The sequence below is a fragment of the Oncorhynchus mykiss genome, chromosome 11, assembly GCF_057628025.1.
Source record: "Oncorhynchus mykiss isolate SJ-2025 chromosome 11, ASM5762802v1, whole genome shotgun sequence".
NCBI classification, from domain to species: domain Eukaryota; kingdom Metazoa; phylum Chordata; class Actinopteri; order Salmoniformes; family Salmonidae; genus Oncorhynchus; species Oncorhynchus mykiss.
In genome coordinates this window covers 76,244,793-76,258,365 of record NC_143032.1, presented here as the reverse complement: position 1 = coordinate 76,258,365, position 13,573 = coordinate 76,244,793, and the positions used below count along the sequence as shown (strand labels likewise).

At 43.7% G+C, this 13,573-nt stretch overlaps 1 protein-coding gene across 5 annotated transcripts in view; it reads left to right on the top strand.

Annotated features, from left to right (window-relative positions):
• LOC110535113 (nitric oxide synthase 1) overlaps positions 1 to 13,573 on the top strand; it is a 94,875-nt gene extending 81,302 nt beyond the window's left edge. For 3 of the 5 annotated variants that reach the window (XM_090191137.1, XM_090191136.1, XM_090191140.1), the window contains 7 exons: positions 5,604 to 5,814; positions 6,285 to 6,372; positions 7,021 to 7,142; positions 7,383 to 7,531; positions 8,298 to 8,492; positions 10,612 to 10,730; positions 11,584 to 13,573. In XM_090191137.1, coding sequence (XP_090047263.1) covers positions 5,604 to 5,814; positions 6,285 to 6,372; positions 7,021 to 7,142; positions 7,383 to 7,531; positions 8,298 to 8,492; positions 10,612 to 10,730; positions 11,584 to 11,596 — 897 coding nt within the window. In that variant the 3' untranslated portion in view covers positions 11,597 to 13,573. Of the gene's footprint in view, positions 1 to 5,603; positions 5,815 to 6,284; positions 6,373 to 7,020; positions 7,143 to 7,382; positions 7,532 to 8,297; positions 8,493 to 10,611; positions 10,735 to 11,583 lie in introns of those variants that run through there. The other 2 variants (XM_090191141.1, XM_090191138.1) reach the window with 1 other exon arrangement.

The window sequence follows — 13,573 nt, the reverse complement described above, 5'->3', positions numbered from 1 at the left end:
ATGCTGAAAAATGTACTTTAGATATATATATATATATATATATATATATATATATATATATATACACACACACATAAAATTAAGCATAATGATTATGGCTTTAGATTGCAGGAATAAGGTGTTTCAGGTATTTGAAAAATTCAAAATTCTCCAATTTATGGACAAGGGGCATAGCCCCCCCCCCCTCCAGACCACCCCAAGCCATCCTCACATACTTTGTGCCCCCTCAGATTTTTGGTGTGAATGATACTCCTGGTTGTAATTCCCAGTTTAAAATGTCAGACGTGACTTGATTGGCCCGAAAGAAAAATGTATCAACACCTACAAAAATGTAAATTAAAGCTAGAATCCTTAATTAAAACAATAACAAAGGGGTCACCCTGCTTCTGTTTTGGTAAAAAGCTGAGAGGGCCTGAAGAAATGTAACCACTCTCAACTTCATAGAGACGGGTATGGATGCGAGGACTGACTATCTATGATATCAAAATCATAGTGTTAACCATGGCCTATAGTCAATCTGTATTGCTGAAGTGTTAGAAATGTTAAGATATTTTCCTCATTTCCTATTGAACATTGAAATGTAAAGGTAATCACGCTGGAAAGCTGAATATCCGTTATACGGATTGAATAGAGCCTAATGATTTGAAGCTATACTGTGTTTACATTGTTACAAACATTGGAGTAAACAAGCTTATATTTTGGGTTCTGAAGTGGTTAGACAGTGAGCTCATGAGGCATTTATTTGTAAGGTCCCACAGTTGATAGTGCATGTCAGAGCAAAAAACCAAGCCATGAGGTTGAAGGAATTGTCCGTAGAGCTCTGAGACAGGATTGCGTCGAGGCACAGATATGGGAAAGGGTACCAAAAAATGTCTGCAGCATTGAAGGTCCCCAAGAATAAAGTGGAAACCTTCCAGATGGACACCCATCTCTGCAGCACTCCACCAATCAGGCTTTTATGGTAGAGTGGCCAGATGGAAGCCACTCCTCAGTAAAAGGCACATGACAGCCCACTTGGAGTTTGCTAAAAGGCCCCTAAAGACTCTCAGACCATGAGAAACAAGATTCTCTGGTCTGATGAAAACAAGATTGAACTCTTTGGCCTGAATGCCAAGCGTAACGTCTGGAGGAAACCTGGCACCATCCCTACAGTGAACCATGGTTGTGGCAGATTCATGCTGTGGGGATGTTTTTCAGTGGCAGGGACTGGGAGACTAGTCAGGATTGAGGGAAAGATGAACGGAGGGAAGTACAGAGAGATCCATGATGACAACCTGCTCCAGAGCGCTCAGGATCTCAGACTGGGACGAAGATTAACCTTTCAACAAGAGATCAATCCAATGTCTCTGAATGTCCTTGAGCGGCCCAGCCAGAGTCCGGACTTGAACATCTCTGGAGAGACCAGAAAATAGCTGTGCAGAAATGCTCCCCATCCAACCTGACAGAGCTTGAGAGGATCTGCAGAGAAGAATGGGAGAAACTCCCTAAATACATGTGTGCCAAGCTTGTAGCGCCACACCCAAGAAGACTTGAGGCTGTAATTGCTGCCTAAGGCGCTTCAACAAAGTATTGAGTAAAGGGTCTGAATAGTTTTTTAAAAACTGTTATTGTTTTGTCATTATGGAGTAGATTGTGTGTAGATTTACCTGCTGTGGGAAACTGGTCAAATTAGACACTTCAGTTTTATCTGAAGAAATTCAGTGCTAGGAAGACCCTGGTACATTGCATTTTTGTAGGTCCATTGTGATTTTATGTTTAATAATGCATAGATTCCACAGGATAGAATAACACAATATGTTTATATTTGAAGTAGCAGACACTTTTAACTCGAAGTGACTTACTGTACAGTGAGTGCATTTCACTATGTGTGACCCCAGTGGGAATTGAACCCACAACTTTGGTATTGGTAGCACTGTGCTTTAACCAACCCATGACTCTGTTGTTACTAGCACTATACTTTAACCAACCCATGACTCTGTTGTTACTAGCACTATGCTTTAACCAACCCATGACTCTGGTGTTACCGGCACTATGCTTTAACCAACCCATGACTCTGTTGTTACTAGCACTATGCTTTAACCAACCCATGACTCTGGTGTTACCGGCACTATGCTTTAACCAACCCATGACTCTGGTGTTACTAGCACTATACTTTAACCAACCCATGACTCTGGTGTTACTAGCACTATGCTTTAACCAACCCATGACTCTGGTGTTACCAGCACTTAGCTTTAACCAACCCATGACTCTGGTTTTACCAGCACTATACTTTAACCAACCCATGACTCTGTTGTTACTAGCACTATACTTTAACCAACCCATGACTCTGGTGTTACTAGCACTATACTTTAACCAACCCATGACTCTGTTGTTACTAGCACTATGCTTTAACCAACCCATGACTCTAGTGTTACTAGCACTATACTTTAACCAACCCATGACTCTGGTGTTACCAGCACTATGCTTTAACCAACCCATGGCTCTGGTGTTACCAGCACTATGCTTTAACCAACCCATGACTCTGGTGTTACCAGCACTATGCTTTAACCAACCCATGACTCTGGTGTTACCAGCACTATGCTTTAACCAACCCATGACTCTGGTGTTACTAGCACTATGCTTTAACCAACCCATGACTCTGGTGTTACTAGCACTATACTTTAACCAACTGAGCCACAAAGGACTGCTGAGGTAATTAATTTGATTAGTATTCATTAGATCCTTCAAGCGTTTTCATTATGCCTTTTGTCACAGACAGTGAGCACAGTAAACAGAGGTACAAATACTTGTTGGGAAGGTGGAAATAAAAGCATCATCTTGGTTTTTACATCTTGCTTTATTGTCTTGCGAATTCTTCAACCCCAAAATGTAAACTTTTTGAATGTCTCCCTGTTGAATGCGTTCTTCTTGTCAACACAGTAGCTGTGAATTTCCACTTTATCGCAAAACGGAGGCACCCTGTGCTCAAGGCACAATTGACCCGTGTATTCAATATGTTTACCACAAAAAGACATGAATGCCTTCCTCTACGTGATTGAAAACCATTTTGAAGCACTTTGCGCTTGTTGAAAATAACCTTAGAGTAGACAAGTTTTAGCTTGCACAGACGCCATAGAATTTAAGCCCTGCGCCCGGTAACCCTCAGAAACATTTTCTCCCCATACAGAGACTCCCACAGTTCAAAAACGTCAATTTTGGTGAATGTCTTAAAACATTATGTTGGTCAGGCCAGGTGAGTGAGTGCCTCACTCTTTGTGGTTCAACTCACTCTAAAAAAACTAAAGAGGAAAAAAAGAGAAACATTGAAATAAAAAACAGACATCAAGCCACAGTGGGATCTTCAGCTACCTGCTATCCTTGCTATTTTTCTTCGTCCCAGTTGACCTGCGTGACTCCCAGTGTCTGTGGCTTACACAAGGTACTCAGGCTCCGGCTGTTCTTCAACCTGCATTGTTGGTTAAGGGCTTGTCAGTAAGCATTTCACTGTAAGGTCTACACCTGTTCTATTTGGCGCATGTGACAAATAACATTTCATTTGATTTGAAGTTTAGATAATGACTGAAGCCGGAAAGCCCAAAATATGTCAAAAGTCAATCATACATAATGTCATCATCACATCAGGAGATTGTTGTGAGTTGTCTGACTGAAATATGTGTCTCACCTCTTATCTTCTCCACCAGGTGGGGAGTTGGAGAAACAATCTTAATAACAAATTTTCTCTGAAGCAATACATTTTCTTTAGCATGGCTCCTTATATATTGAATGCACATTACATTAACATGCCTCTTCTTCACCTCTCTCCTTTCCTTTCCTACTTCTCTCCTCTCCTCCTCCTCTCCTCTCCAACTCCTCTCCTCAACCTCTCTACTCTCCTCTCCTTTTCTACTCCTCTCCTCCACCTTTCTCCTCTCCTCCACCTCTCTCCCCTCCTTTCCTTTCCTATTTCTCTCTTCTCCTTTTCTACTCCTCTCCTCCAACTTTCTCCTCTCCTACTCCTCTCCTCCACCTCTCTCCCCTCCTTTCCTTTCCTATTTCTCTCTTCTCCTTTTCTACTCCTCTCCTCCAACTTTCTCCTCTCCTACTCCTCTCCTCCACCTCTCTCCCCTCCTTTCCTTTCCTATTTCTCTCTTCTCCTTTTCTACTCCTCTCCTCCAACTTTCTCCTCTCCTCCACCTCTCTCCCCTCCTTTCCTTTCCTATTTCTCTCCTCTCCTTTCCTACTCTTCTCCTCTACCTCTCTCCTTTTCTACTCCTCTCCTCCACCTCTCTCCCCTCCTTTCCTTTCCTATTTCTCTCTTCTCCTTTTCTACTCCTCTCCTCCAACTTTCTCCTCTCCTCCACCTCTCTCCCCTCCTTTCCTTTCCTATTTCTCTCTTCTCCTTTTCTACTCCTCTCCTCCAACTTTCTCCTCTCCTACTCCTCTCCTCCACCTCTCTCCCCTCCTTTCCTTTCCTATTTCTCTCTTCTCCTTTTCTACTCCTCTCCTCCAACTTTCTCCTCTCCTCCACCTCTCTCCCCTCCTTTCCTTTCCTATTTCTCTCTTCTCCTTTTCTACTCCTCTCCTCCACCTTTCTCCTCTCCTCCACCTCTCTCCCCTCCTTTCCTTTCCTATTTCTCTCTTCTCCTTTTCTACTCCTCTCCTCCAACTTTCTCCTCTCCTCCACCTCTCTCCCCTCCTTTCCTTTCCTATTTCTCTCCTCTCCTTTCCTACTCTTCTCCTCTACCTCTCTCCTTTTCTACTCCTCTCCTCCACCTCTCTCCTCTCCTTTACTATTTCTCTCCTCTCCTTTCCTACTCTTCTCCTCTACCTCTCTCCTTTTCTACTCCTCTCCTCCACCTCTCTCCTCTCCTTTCCTATTTCTCTCTTCTCCTTTTCTACTCCTCTCCTCCAACTTTCTCCTCTCCTACTCCTCTCCTCCACCTCTCTCCCCTCCTTTCCTTTCCTATTTCTCTCTTCTCCTTTTCTACTCCTCTCCTCCAACTTTCTCCTCTCCTCCACCTCTCTCCCCTCCTTTCCTTTCCTATTTCTCTCCTCTCCTTTCCTACTCTTCTCCTCTACCTCTCTCCTTTTCTACTCCTCTCCTCCACCTCTCTCCTCTCCTTTACTATTTCTCTCCTCTCCTTTCCTACTCTTCTCCTCTACCTCTCTCCTTTTCTACTCCTCTCCTCCACCTCTCTCCTCTCCTTTCCCATTTCTCTCTTCTCCTTTTCTACTCCTCTCCTCCAACTTTCTCCTCTCCTACTCCTCTCCTCCACCTCTCTCCCCTCCTTTCCTTTCCTATTTCTCTCTTCTCCTCTCCTACTCCTCTCCTCCACCTCTCTCCCCTCCTTTCCTTTCCTATTTCTCTCTTCTCCTTTTCTACTCCTCTCCTCCAACTTTCTCCTCTCCTACTCCTCTCCTCCACCTCTCTCCCCTCCTTTCCTTTCCTATTTCTCTCTTCTCCTTTTCTACTCCTCTCCTCCACCTTTCTCCTCTCCTTTCCTTTACTATTTCTCTCCTCTCCTTTCCTACTCTTCTCCTCTACCTCTCTCCTTTTCTACTCCTCTCCTCCATCTCTCTCCTCTCCACCTCTCTCCTCTCCTTTCCTACTCCTCTCCTCTCAGGGCTTGCAGGAGTATGAGAAGTGGAAGTGGTATAACAACCCAACCATGGTGGAGGTGTTGGATGAGTTTCCCTCCATCCAAATGCCCTCTACCCTGCTGTTAACCCAGCTACCCCTGCTCCAGCCCAGATACTATTCTATCAGCTCCTCACCAGACGTCCACCCAGGGGAGATTCACCTCACCGTAGCCGTAGTGTCATACAAAACCAGGGGTAAGGGCTGGGCACTAGACTGTGTTGGGTTTACGGTAGCAGGAGGAAGTTCCCTCATAGACACTGATCTGGTCAGTTTTACATGTTCCTAGTCTAATCAGTGTGGTTATGGCATGAGGCTCTACAACACTAGAGGTAAGGGCTGTCGCTAGGTTACGTGGTGTTTACAAGTGTAAAGTTACCCCTAGACACTAATCTCAGGTTGTTTCCCCTACATATGGTAAAGGTTATGATTTTCTCAGAGATGCATTGTATGTGCGCACAATATGATGTGATGTGTGTGAAGCTGAGTAGAGAGGCTGAGAGAGGTGGAGGAGAGGAGTTGGAGAGGAGAGTAGGAAAGGAGAGGAGGAGAGGAGACAAATGCCCTTAGCCCTGGGAACTGCATTATGTGTCCTCTTCTTCAGTGTTAGTTTGGAGAGGAGGAGGTATGCCGGTGAAGTGGATGATAGGTAATTATCTCATTTCAGATGGAGAGGGCCCGATCCACCATGGAGTATGTTCATCATGGCTCAACAGAATAGAGGCAGAAGAAATGGTCCCCTGTTTTGTCAGAGGGTATAACATTGTACTACTTTTTGTGTTTGTGTTTGTGTGTTGTTGTTGCATGATTGCTTTACTCTTATGGAATGAATAATGTCATTTTCTATGATTGTAAGTGGTGGTTTGGACTATAACAAACGTCAACATTGATTGTTATATGGTGTGTAATTCATATGTGCTGACTCAGCTCTATGTCAGTGCAGGTCACAACACTGCACATGATTATACCATATGATTCATATCCAACATTGACTCATATATGGTGTACTCTACAATTATTGACTAAAATGGTTGTTTCTTCTGTTACTTTTTAATTTCTGATAACTAGAATCAAAGCATTTTTCTTAATCAGAAATGACAATTGAAGGCATACCATAAAACATTTAAAATAATACATGTACCAAATGATTGTAGAACGCACCATAAAGGCTGCGAATCAAGACATTTTAATTTCTAATAACTAGAATCAACTAGAGTCAAAGCATTTTTCTTTATCTTAAAATGTCTTGATTCGCAGCCTTTATGGTGCGTTCTACAATCATTTGGTACATGTATTATTTTAAATGTTTTATGGTATGCCTTCAATTGTCATTTCTGATGGAAAAGATGCTTTGAATCTAGTGCTCTTAATTAAAAATGTCTTGATCAAATGTCTGATTCTAGTGCGCCTACGTTCCGATTGCCAAAGGACCACAGAGCTCCGTGTATCCTAGTCGGTCCAGGCACTGGGATCGCCCCCTTCAGAAGCTTCTGGGAACAGAAACTATTTGACTACGAACACAAGGGTTTGTGTACAAAAAAGGAAAAGCATTCACACACTTGATCCTAATTCTTGCATGTGGGAATTATTCGATAATGACTTTTAATAAAAATGTCAAATTAACCACACACTGTGCAGCCAGTATCACTTGTGCTTATTCAACATTACAGACAGAACTTCATAAATAAACACTGTAGTCTTTAGATGACTCTAAAACATGTATAGTTCAGTGAAAAGTGAAGTAATGTGTTGTTTGCTTCCGTAGGGATCAAATCCTGCCCCATGATCCTGGTGTTTGGATGTCGTCAGTCCCAGATAGACCACATCTACAAGGAGGAGACAATCCAGGCTAAGAACAAGGAGGTGTTCAAAGAGCTGTACACAGCCTACTCCAGAGAGCCTGGCAGACCTAAGGTACTGTTAACCTTAGTCCCATTTTGAGTTTAAACGTGACAATGTGTCTTTGGCCGTAAAGACACAGCAACATAGACAGAGGCCATGTGGGAGATAAGAAAGTGGATTTCTAAATAAAACGTATGGATGTCTCTATCCCTGTGTTTGTCTTTTCGCTTGACGCCACATGAGGCTGCTGAGGGGCTCATAATGATGTTTCGGAACGGAGTAGATGGAATGGAATAAAACACCTGGAAACCATGTGGTTGATGTATTTGATATCATTCCATCAACTCCGCTCCAGTCATTACCCCGAGCCTGTTCCCCCCAATTAAGGTGCCACCATCCTCCTGTGCTTGACTCCCACTGTTACGTTCTTCCGGTTGTAAAATACTGTCCTCACAAACGCCACCATGTATGTAGGATTCTAAACAAACCCAATCCTACATCACTACAATCTGTTTGTTGCCTTCCACTATCTTTGACCCTATAGTTCTCTCTACAATCTGTTTGTTGCCTTCCACTCGCTTTGACCCTGTAGTTCTCTCTACAATCTGTTTGTTGCCTTCCACTCTCTTTGACCCTGTAGTTCTCTCTACAATCTGTTTGTTGCCTTCCACTCTCTTTGACCCTGTAGTTCTCTCTACAATCTGTTTGTTGCCTTCCACTCTCTTTGACCCTGTAGTTCTCTCTACAATCTGTTTGTTGCCTCCCACTCTCTTTGACCCTGTAGTTCTCTCCATCTGATTGATTAAATCCCTCTTTCTCCTGTCGCTCTCTGACACAGACATATGTGCAGGATGTGCTTTGTGAGCAGCTGTCAGAGACTGTGTACCAGTGCCTGAAGGAAGAGGGAGGACACATCTACGTGTGTGGGGACGTTGGTATGGCCGGGGACGTCCTCAAGACCGTCCAGCAGATCATCAAACTGCAGGGAAACATGACGCTGGAGGACGCTGGGTTCTACATCAGCAAACTCAGAGTATGACAATAGGCTTTGCTATCCTGAACACTAAACTAACTAACTAAGTAATCTAGCTGACTGACTGAACGACTGACTGACTGACTGAAACATAAAGTACAGAGTAAATGTAAGTCATGTGATTTGGATATTGGCAGATTACACCTTCTTATGGACGGTTTTCAGAATATGACAGACACATTCAGACACGTTCAGGATTTGTTTGGTGGGATTCAAATAAGGTTGTTACATTACCGACTCAAAGAAAGAGAAACCAGAAACGCACGTTTCAAAGAATTGAATAAGTAAAATGGGTAAAGACCACCAGACAACCAACTGTACAGACTATCAATACTGTACATGAAAGACTGGAATCGAAGATCCACATGAGCAGAATGGCTGGATCACTATTGACTTAACAGAAGAGGGGTATATAATCAAACTCATTTTTAAATGATAATGATCAACTAAGAAACGGTTTTATCCAAGCTCTGGCTATTGAAAACATGTTTCAAGACAATGCTGGACCGTACTGTACATTGCACTGCACTGTATCCGTCTTTCCTCTCTGTCCCCACTGATCCCACTGTATCCATCTATCTGTCTTTCCCCTCTGTCCCCACCGATCCCACTGTATCTGTCTTTCCCCTCTGTCCCCACCGATCCCACTGTATCTGTCTTTCCCCTCTGTCCCCACCGATCCCACTGTATCTGTCTTTCCCCTCTGTCCCCACTGATCCCACTGTATCTGTCTTTCCCCTCTGTCCCCACCGATCCCACTGTATCTGTCTTTCCCCTCTGTCCCCACCGATCCCACTGTATCCATCTTTCCTCTCTGTCCCCACCGATCCCACTGTATCTGTCTTTCCCCTCTGTCCCCACCGATCCCACTGTATCTGTCTTTCCCCTCTGTCCCCACCGATCCCACTGTATCCATCTTTCCCCTCTGTCCCCACCGATCCCACTGTATCTGTCTTTCCCCTCTGTCCCCACCGATCCCACTGTATCTGTCTTTCCCCTCTGTCCCCACCGATCCCACTGTATCTGTCTTTTCTCTCTGTCCCCACCGATCCCACTGTATCTGTCTTTCCTCTCTGTCCCCACCGATCCCACTGTATCTGTCTTTCCCCTCTGTCCCCACCGATCCCACTGTATCTGTCTTTCCCCTCTGTCCCCACCGATCCCACTGTATCCGTCTTTCCCCTCTGTCCCCACCGATCCCACTGTATCTGTCTTTCCCCTCTGTCCCCACCGATCCCACTGTATCTGTCTTTCCCCTCTGTCCCCACCGATCCCACTGTATCTGTCTTTCCCCTCTGTCCCCACCGATCCCACTGTATCTGTCTTTCCCCTCTGTCCCCACCGATCCCACTGTATCTGTCTTTCCCCTCTGTCCCCACCGATCCCACTGTATCTGTCTTTCCCCTCTGTCCCCACCGATCCCACTGTATCTGTCTTTCCCCTCTGTCCCCACCGATCCCACTGTATCCGTCTTTCCTCTCTGTCCCCACCGATCCCACTGTATCTGTCTTTCCCCTCTGTCCCCACCGATCCCACTGTATCTGTCTTTCCCCTCTGTCCCCACCGATCCCACTGTATCCGTCTTTCCTCTCTGTCCCCACCGATCCCACTGTATCTGTCTTTCCCCTCTGTCCCCACCGATCCCACTGTATCCATCTTTCCTCGCTGTCCCCACCGATCCCACTGTATCTGTCTTTCCCCTCTGTCACCACCGATCCGAGTGTATCCATATTTCCTCTCTGTCCCCACTGATCCCACTGTATCTGTCTTTCCCCTCTGTCCCCACCGATCCCACTGTCCCCATCTTTCCCCTCTGTCCCCACCGATCCCACTGTATCTGTCTTTCCCCTCTGTCCCCACCGATCCCACTGTATCCATCTTTCCTCTCTGTCCCCACTGATCCCACTGTATCTGTCTTTTCTCTCTGTCCCCACCGATCCCACTGTATCTGTCTTTCCCCTCTGTCCCCACCGATCCCACTGTATCCGTCTTTCTCCTCTGTCCCCACCGATCCCACTGTATCTATTTGATCTTCCTGTACTCATCTAACCTCACTTCTTCTATGGCGTAATCCTGTGGCCATTTTATTACACACACGCCTTATCTTCTCTCCTCGCAGGACGAAAACCGCTATCACGAGGACATCTTCGGTGTCACGCTGCGAACGTACGAGGTCACCAACCGGCTGCGTTCGGAATCCATCGCCTACATTGAGGAAAGCAAAAAGGACTCTGACGAGTGAGTCTTGAGTTTACCCCCGCAACTTTCACTGTGTTCCCCTGTTCTTCTTTCACAGCCACCAACTGTCCCCGGGACATCTCTGCTGTTTTTACATACTGTGCCATACTGGTGGGAGGGACCTGCAGGCTGTAGATACACTGGAGATGCAGTCTCTGGTCTGGTTTATGACTGTTTTCAAAATGCAGAATGGGTAACCATAGAAACCAGTTTAAAAGGGATCCAACTCAACCAACCGGATCACAGTGTATACAAGTGGCTCTGTTGTGTTTTCCGTTCACTCCGTATATTTATAATTCCATTCCATTGTTTCGTAAAGGGGCAATCTTCCATTGGTACAGTCATTTTTTGCACTATTAAATGAATGAAATACACCCATTGATTCTTGTAGAATATAACTTAAAAATGCCTCGAGCTTAGTTCCACTGTCGTATCCCATCAGAACCAAAAATACAAGCTTGTTTTACTCCATCGTTTGTAAACAATGTAATTGTAAGCAAACACTGTTTAGCCTCAAAACATGGTTCAAACCATCATGTTTATATCATGGATGGGCAGTCCTTGCTCTGTCTAGGAATTTAAAGTGGTTACATTTCTCTAGTCCCATCCCTCTGCTTTTGACCGAAACAGTGGAGGGTGGCATTTTGTTGTTGTTTGAACTGCGGTTTGCGCCTTAAGATAATAGCCTCCTTTTTAAACATTTGTCAAATGAATTAAGAAATAAGTCTGGTTTGCACAATGCCTCATTAAAAATCGGCATAGTAATGTATGTGATCAAAGGCCTTGTTACAGAGTGAGCTGGATGAGTAACACCTCTGTCTGTCTCTCTCTTCCTTCTCCTCCTCTCTGTCAGGGTGTTCTGCTAGTAGAACCGTAAGTGGGGTTCTGGAGCTTTCTGATGTGGACCAATCAGTACGCCGCAGGGGGGGCGGGGAAACGAGTGACAGACACTACAGCTGATCGAGAATACTGTGCCAAGTTTTGTACTGTAAAAAATGTTTGTTCTTTTTATATACCAGTTCAGCTTCATCATGGTCTCTGCAATTAGTCTGTAGCAAGGTTGGAAATATTTAGTTTTTTTAGAATTTTGAGATGCGTTTTTTTGTTTATTCCGAAATGGATTACTTTCTGATTTCATTATGCATAATAATGTGTACCTAGTATTATACCAGCCTCTTTGTTGATGCATGAGCAAGATGAGAATATTGGTACATAAATATACTGTTAGCTATTTAATGTTAGAATCAAACCCTTTTGCTAAAGTTTTATATTTGCAGGACTACTTATGGTGAACAAGGTCACAATGCTTTGATTGGAGATTCAGCCTAAGTTCCATTCCCAACCAACTGAATCTAATGCATTTCAACATATACTGTACAAGGCTGGAATGTTGTCAGTCTGAGCTGGTCTACCCTGTTTTAGTGTGTATTCTTTTTATTGAGAGCGAGAGAAAGAAAAAAATACATAAATGCGTGCAGTGAAGAACTATGAACCAGATTTTCTTGACAGTCCATCAAAATGCATTTGTTTCTCTGTCTCTCCGCCTGGCTGTCAGAGTAGCAGCGTTTTCTCCCTATTTTGTGGTCTGATTTCCAACAGGAACTGCATTCAAATGTGGACGAAAGCCATTGCAATGTTTGAAATGTCACCCCGTGGGAGAGCCTATGCATGTGTATCTTCTGTATACATTCATAGCCAATATTTAACAATTACACACAAAAAACAATACTTATAATCTAGAGGGCTCTGCATCTTCTAAATGGCATACAATATTATCAAGGGGGGAAAAAATCTATGGCACATATCTCTGGCTGCCTTCCTATTTATTCGCTAAGACCAAATACTGAGGTATTGGGGTGCTGTCTGATAGCTTTGAAATAACTTCATATATGGTACATATTTCCAGTGGTAACTGAGTGAGGAAAGGAGTCATGATTTTAAGTGAATCAAGAGGTTGGGTTGCTTTACTTTGCTTGCTGTCCTTGACCAACCATTACCAGAGACGGAAAAGGAAGTGAGACATACAACTCACTCCTTTTTTCTGGTTCTTATACAGTCAATGAACTGCTAATTCATTGGTGCCTATGGGAGAGCCACCACTTAATCAGACCGTTACTGTGAAAGAAAAATGATATGATAAATGGCCTAAGTGGGACATCTTCATTTAACCATGTAACCAGAGTTAAATATGTCTACATGTACAGTAACTATCAATGTAGAGGAACCCCTGTTTGTGCATAGTGTCTTTCTTATCCCCATGTTATCAGATCTGGAATAAATAGCAGGAATCTCAAATGGGAGAAATTTTGAATAGCGGATCTTGAATAGCTAGTTTGGAGCGATTAACCGACCTTTCCAATTTTGCGGGGTTATTAAACAACTAATTGACCGATGTCTGTTTAATTACTTGAATTCCATTTAGTTTTGTTTGTTTTGTGAGCCCACCACGCCAATTCAAAACTTTCACGAGAGAAATCTGAGAAATCAAGTCAAGAACTACACTGAACAAAAATATAAATGCAACATGTTAAGTGTTGATCCCATGAGCTGATATTAAAGATCCCAGAAATGTTCCACACTCACAAAATGCTTATTTCTCTCAAATGTTGTGCACAAATTTGTTTACATCCCTGTTGGTGAGTGTCTCTCCTTTGCCAAGATAATAATTTTCTCTCTCTCTCTCTCTCTCTCTCTCTCACTCTCTCTGCATTTTAAAGATCAAGAAATGAATAATTAGATCATTGCTTTTTGGTTGTTGTCATGGCAATCCAACTAAGTCGAGTTTACTTCATTGTAAAAGAAGGTTGAGGATGATATTTTAATAAAAATTAAATGTATGATAT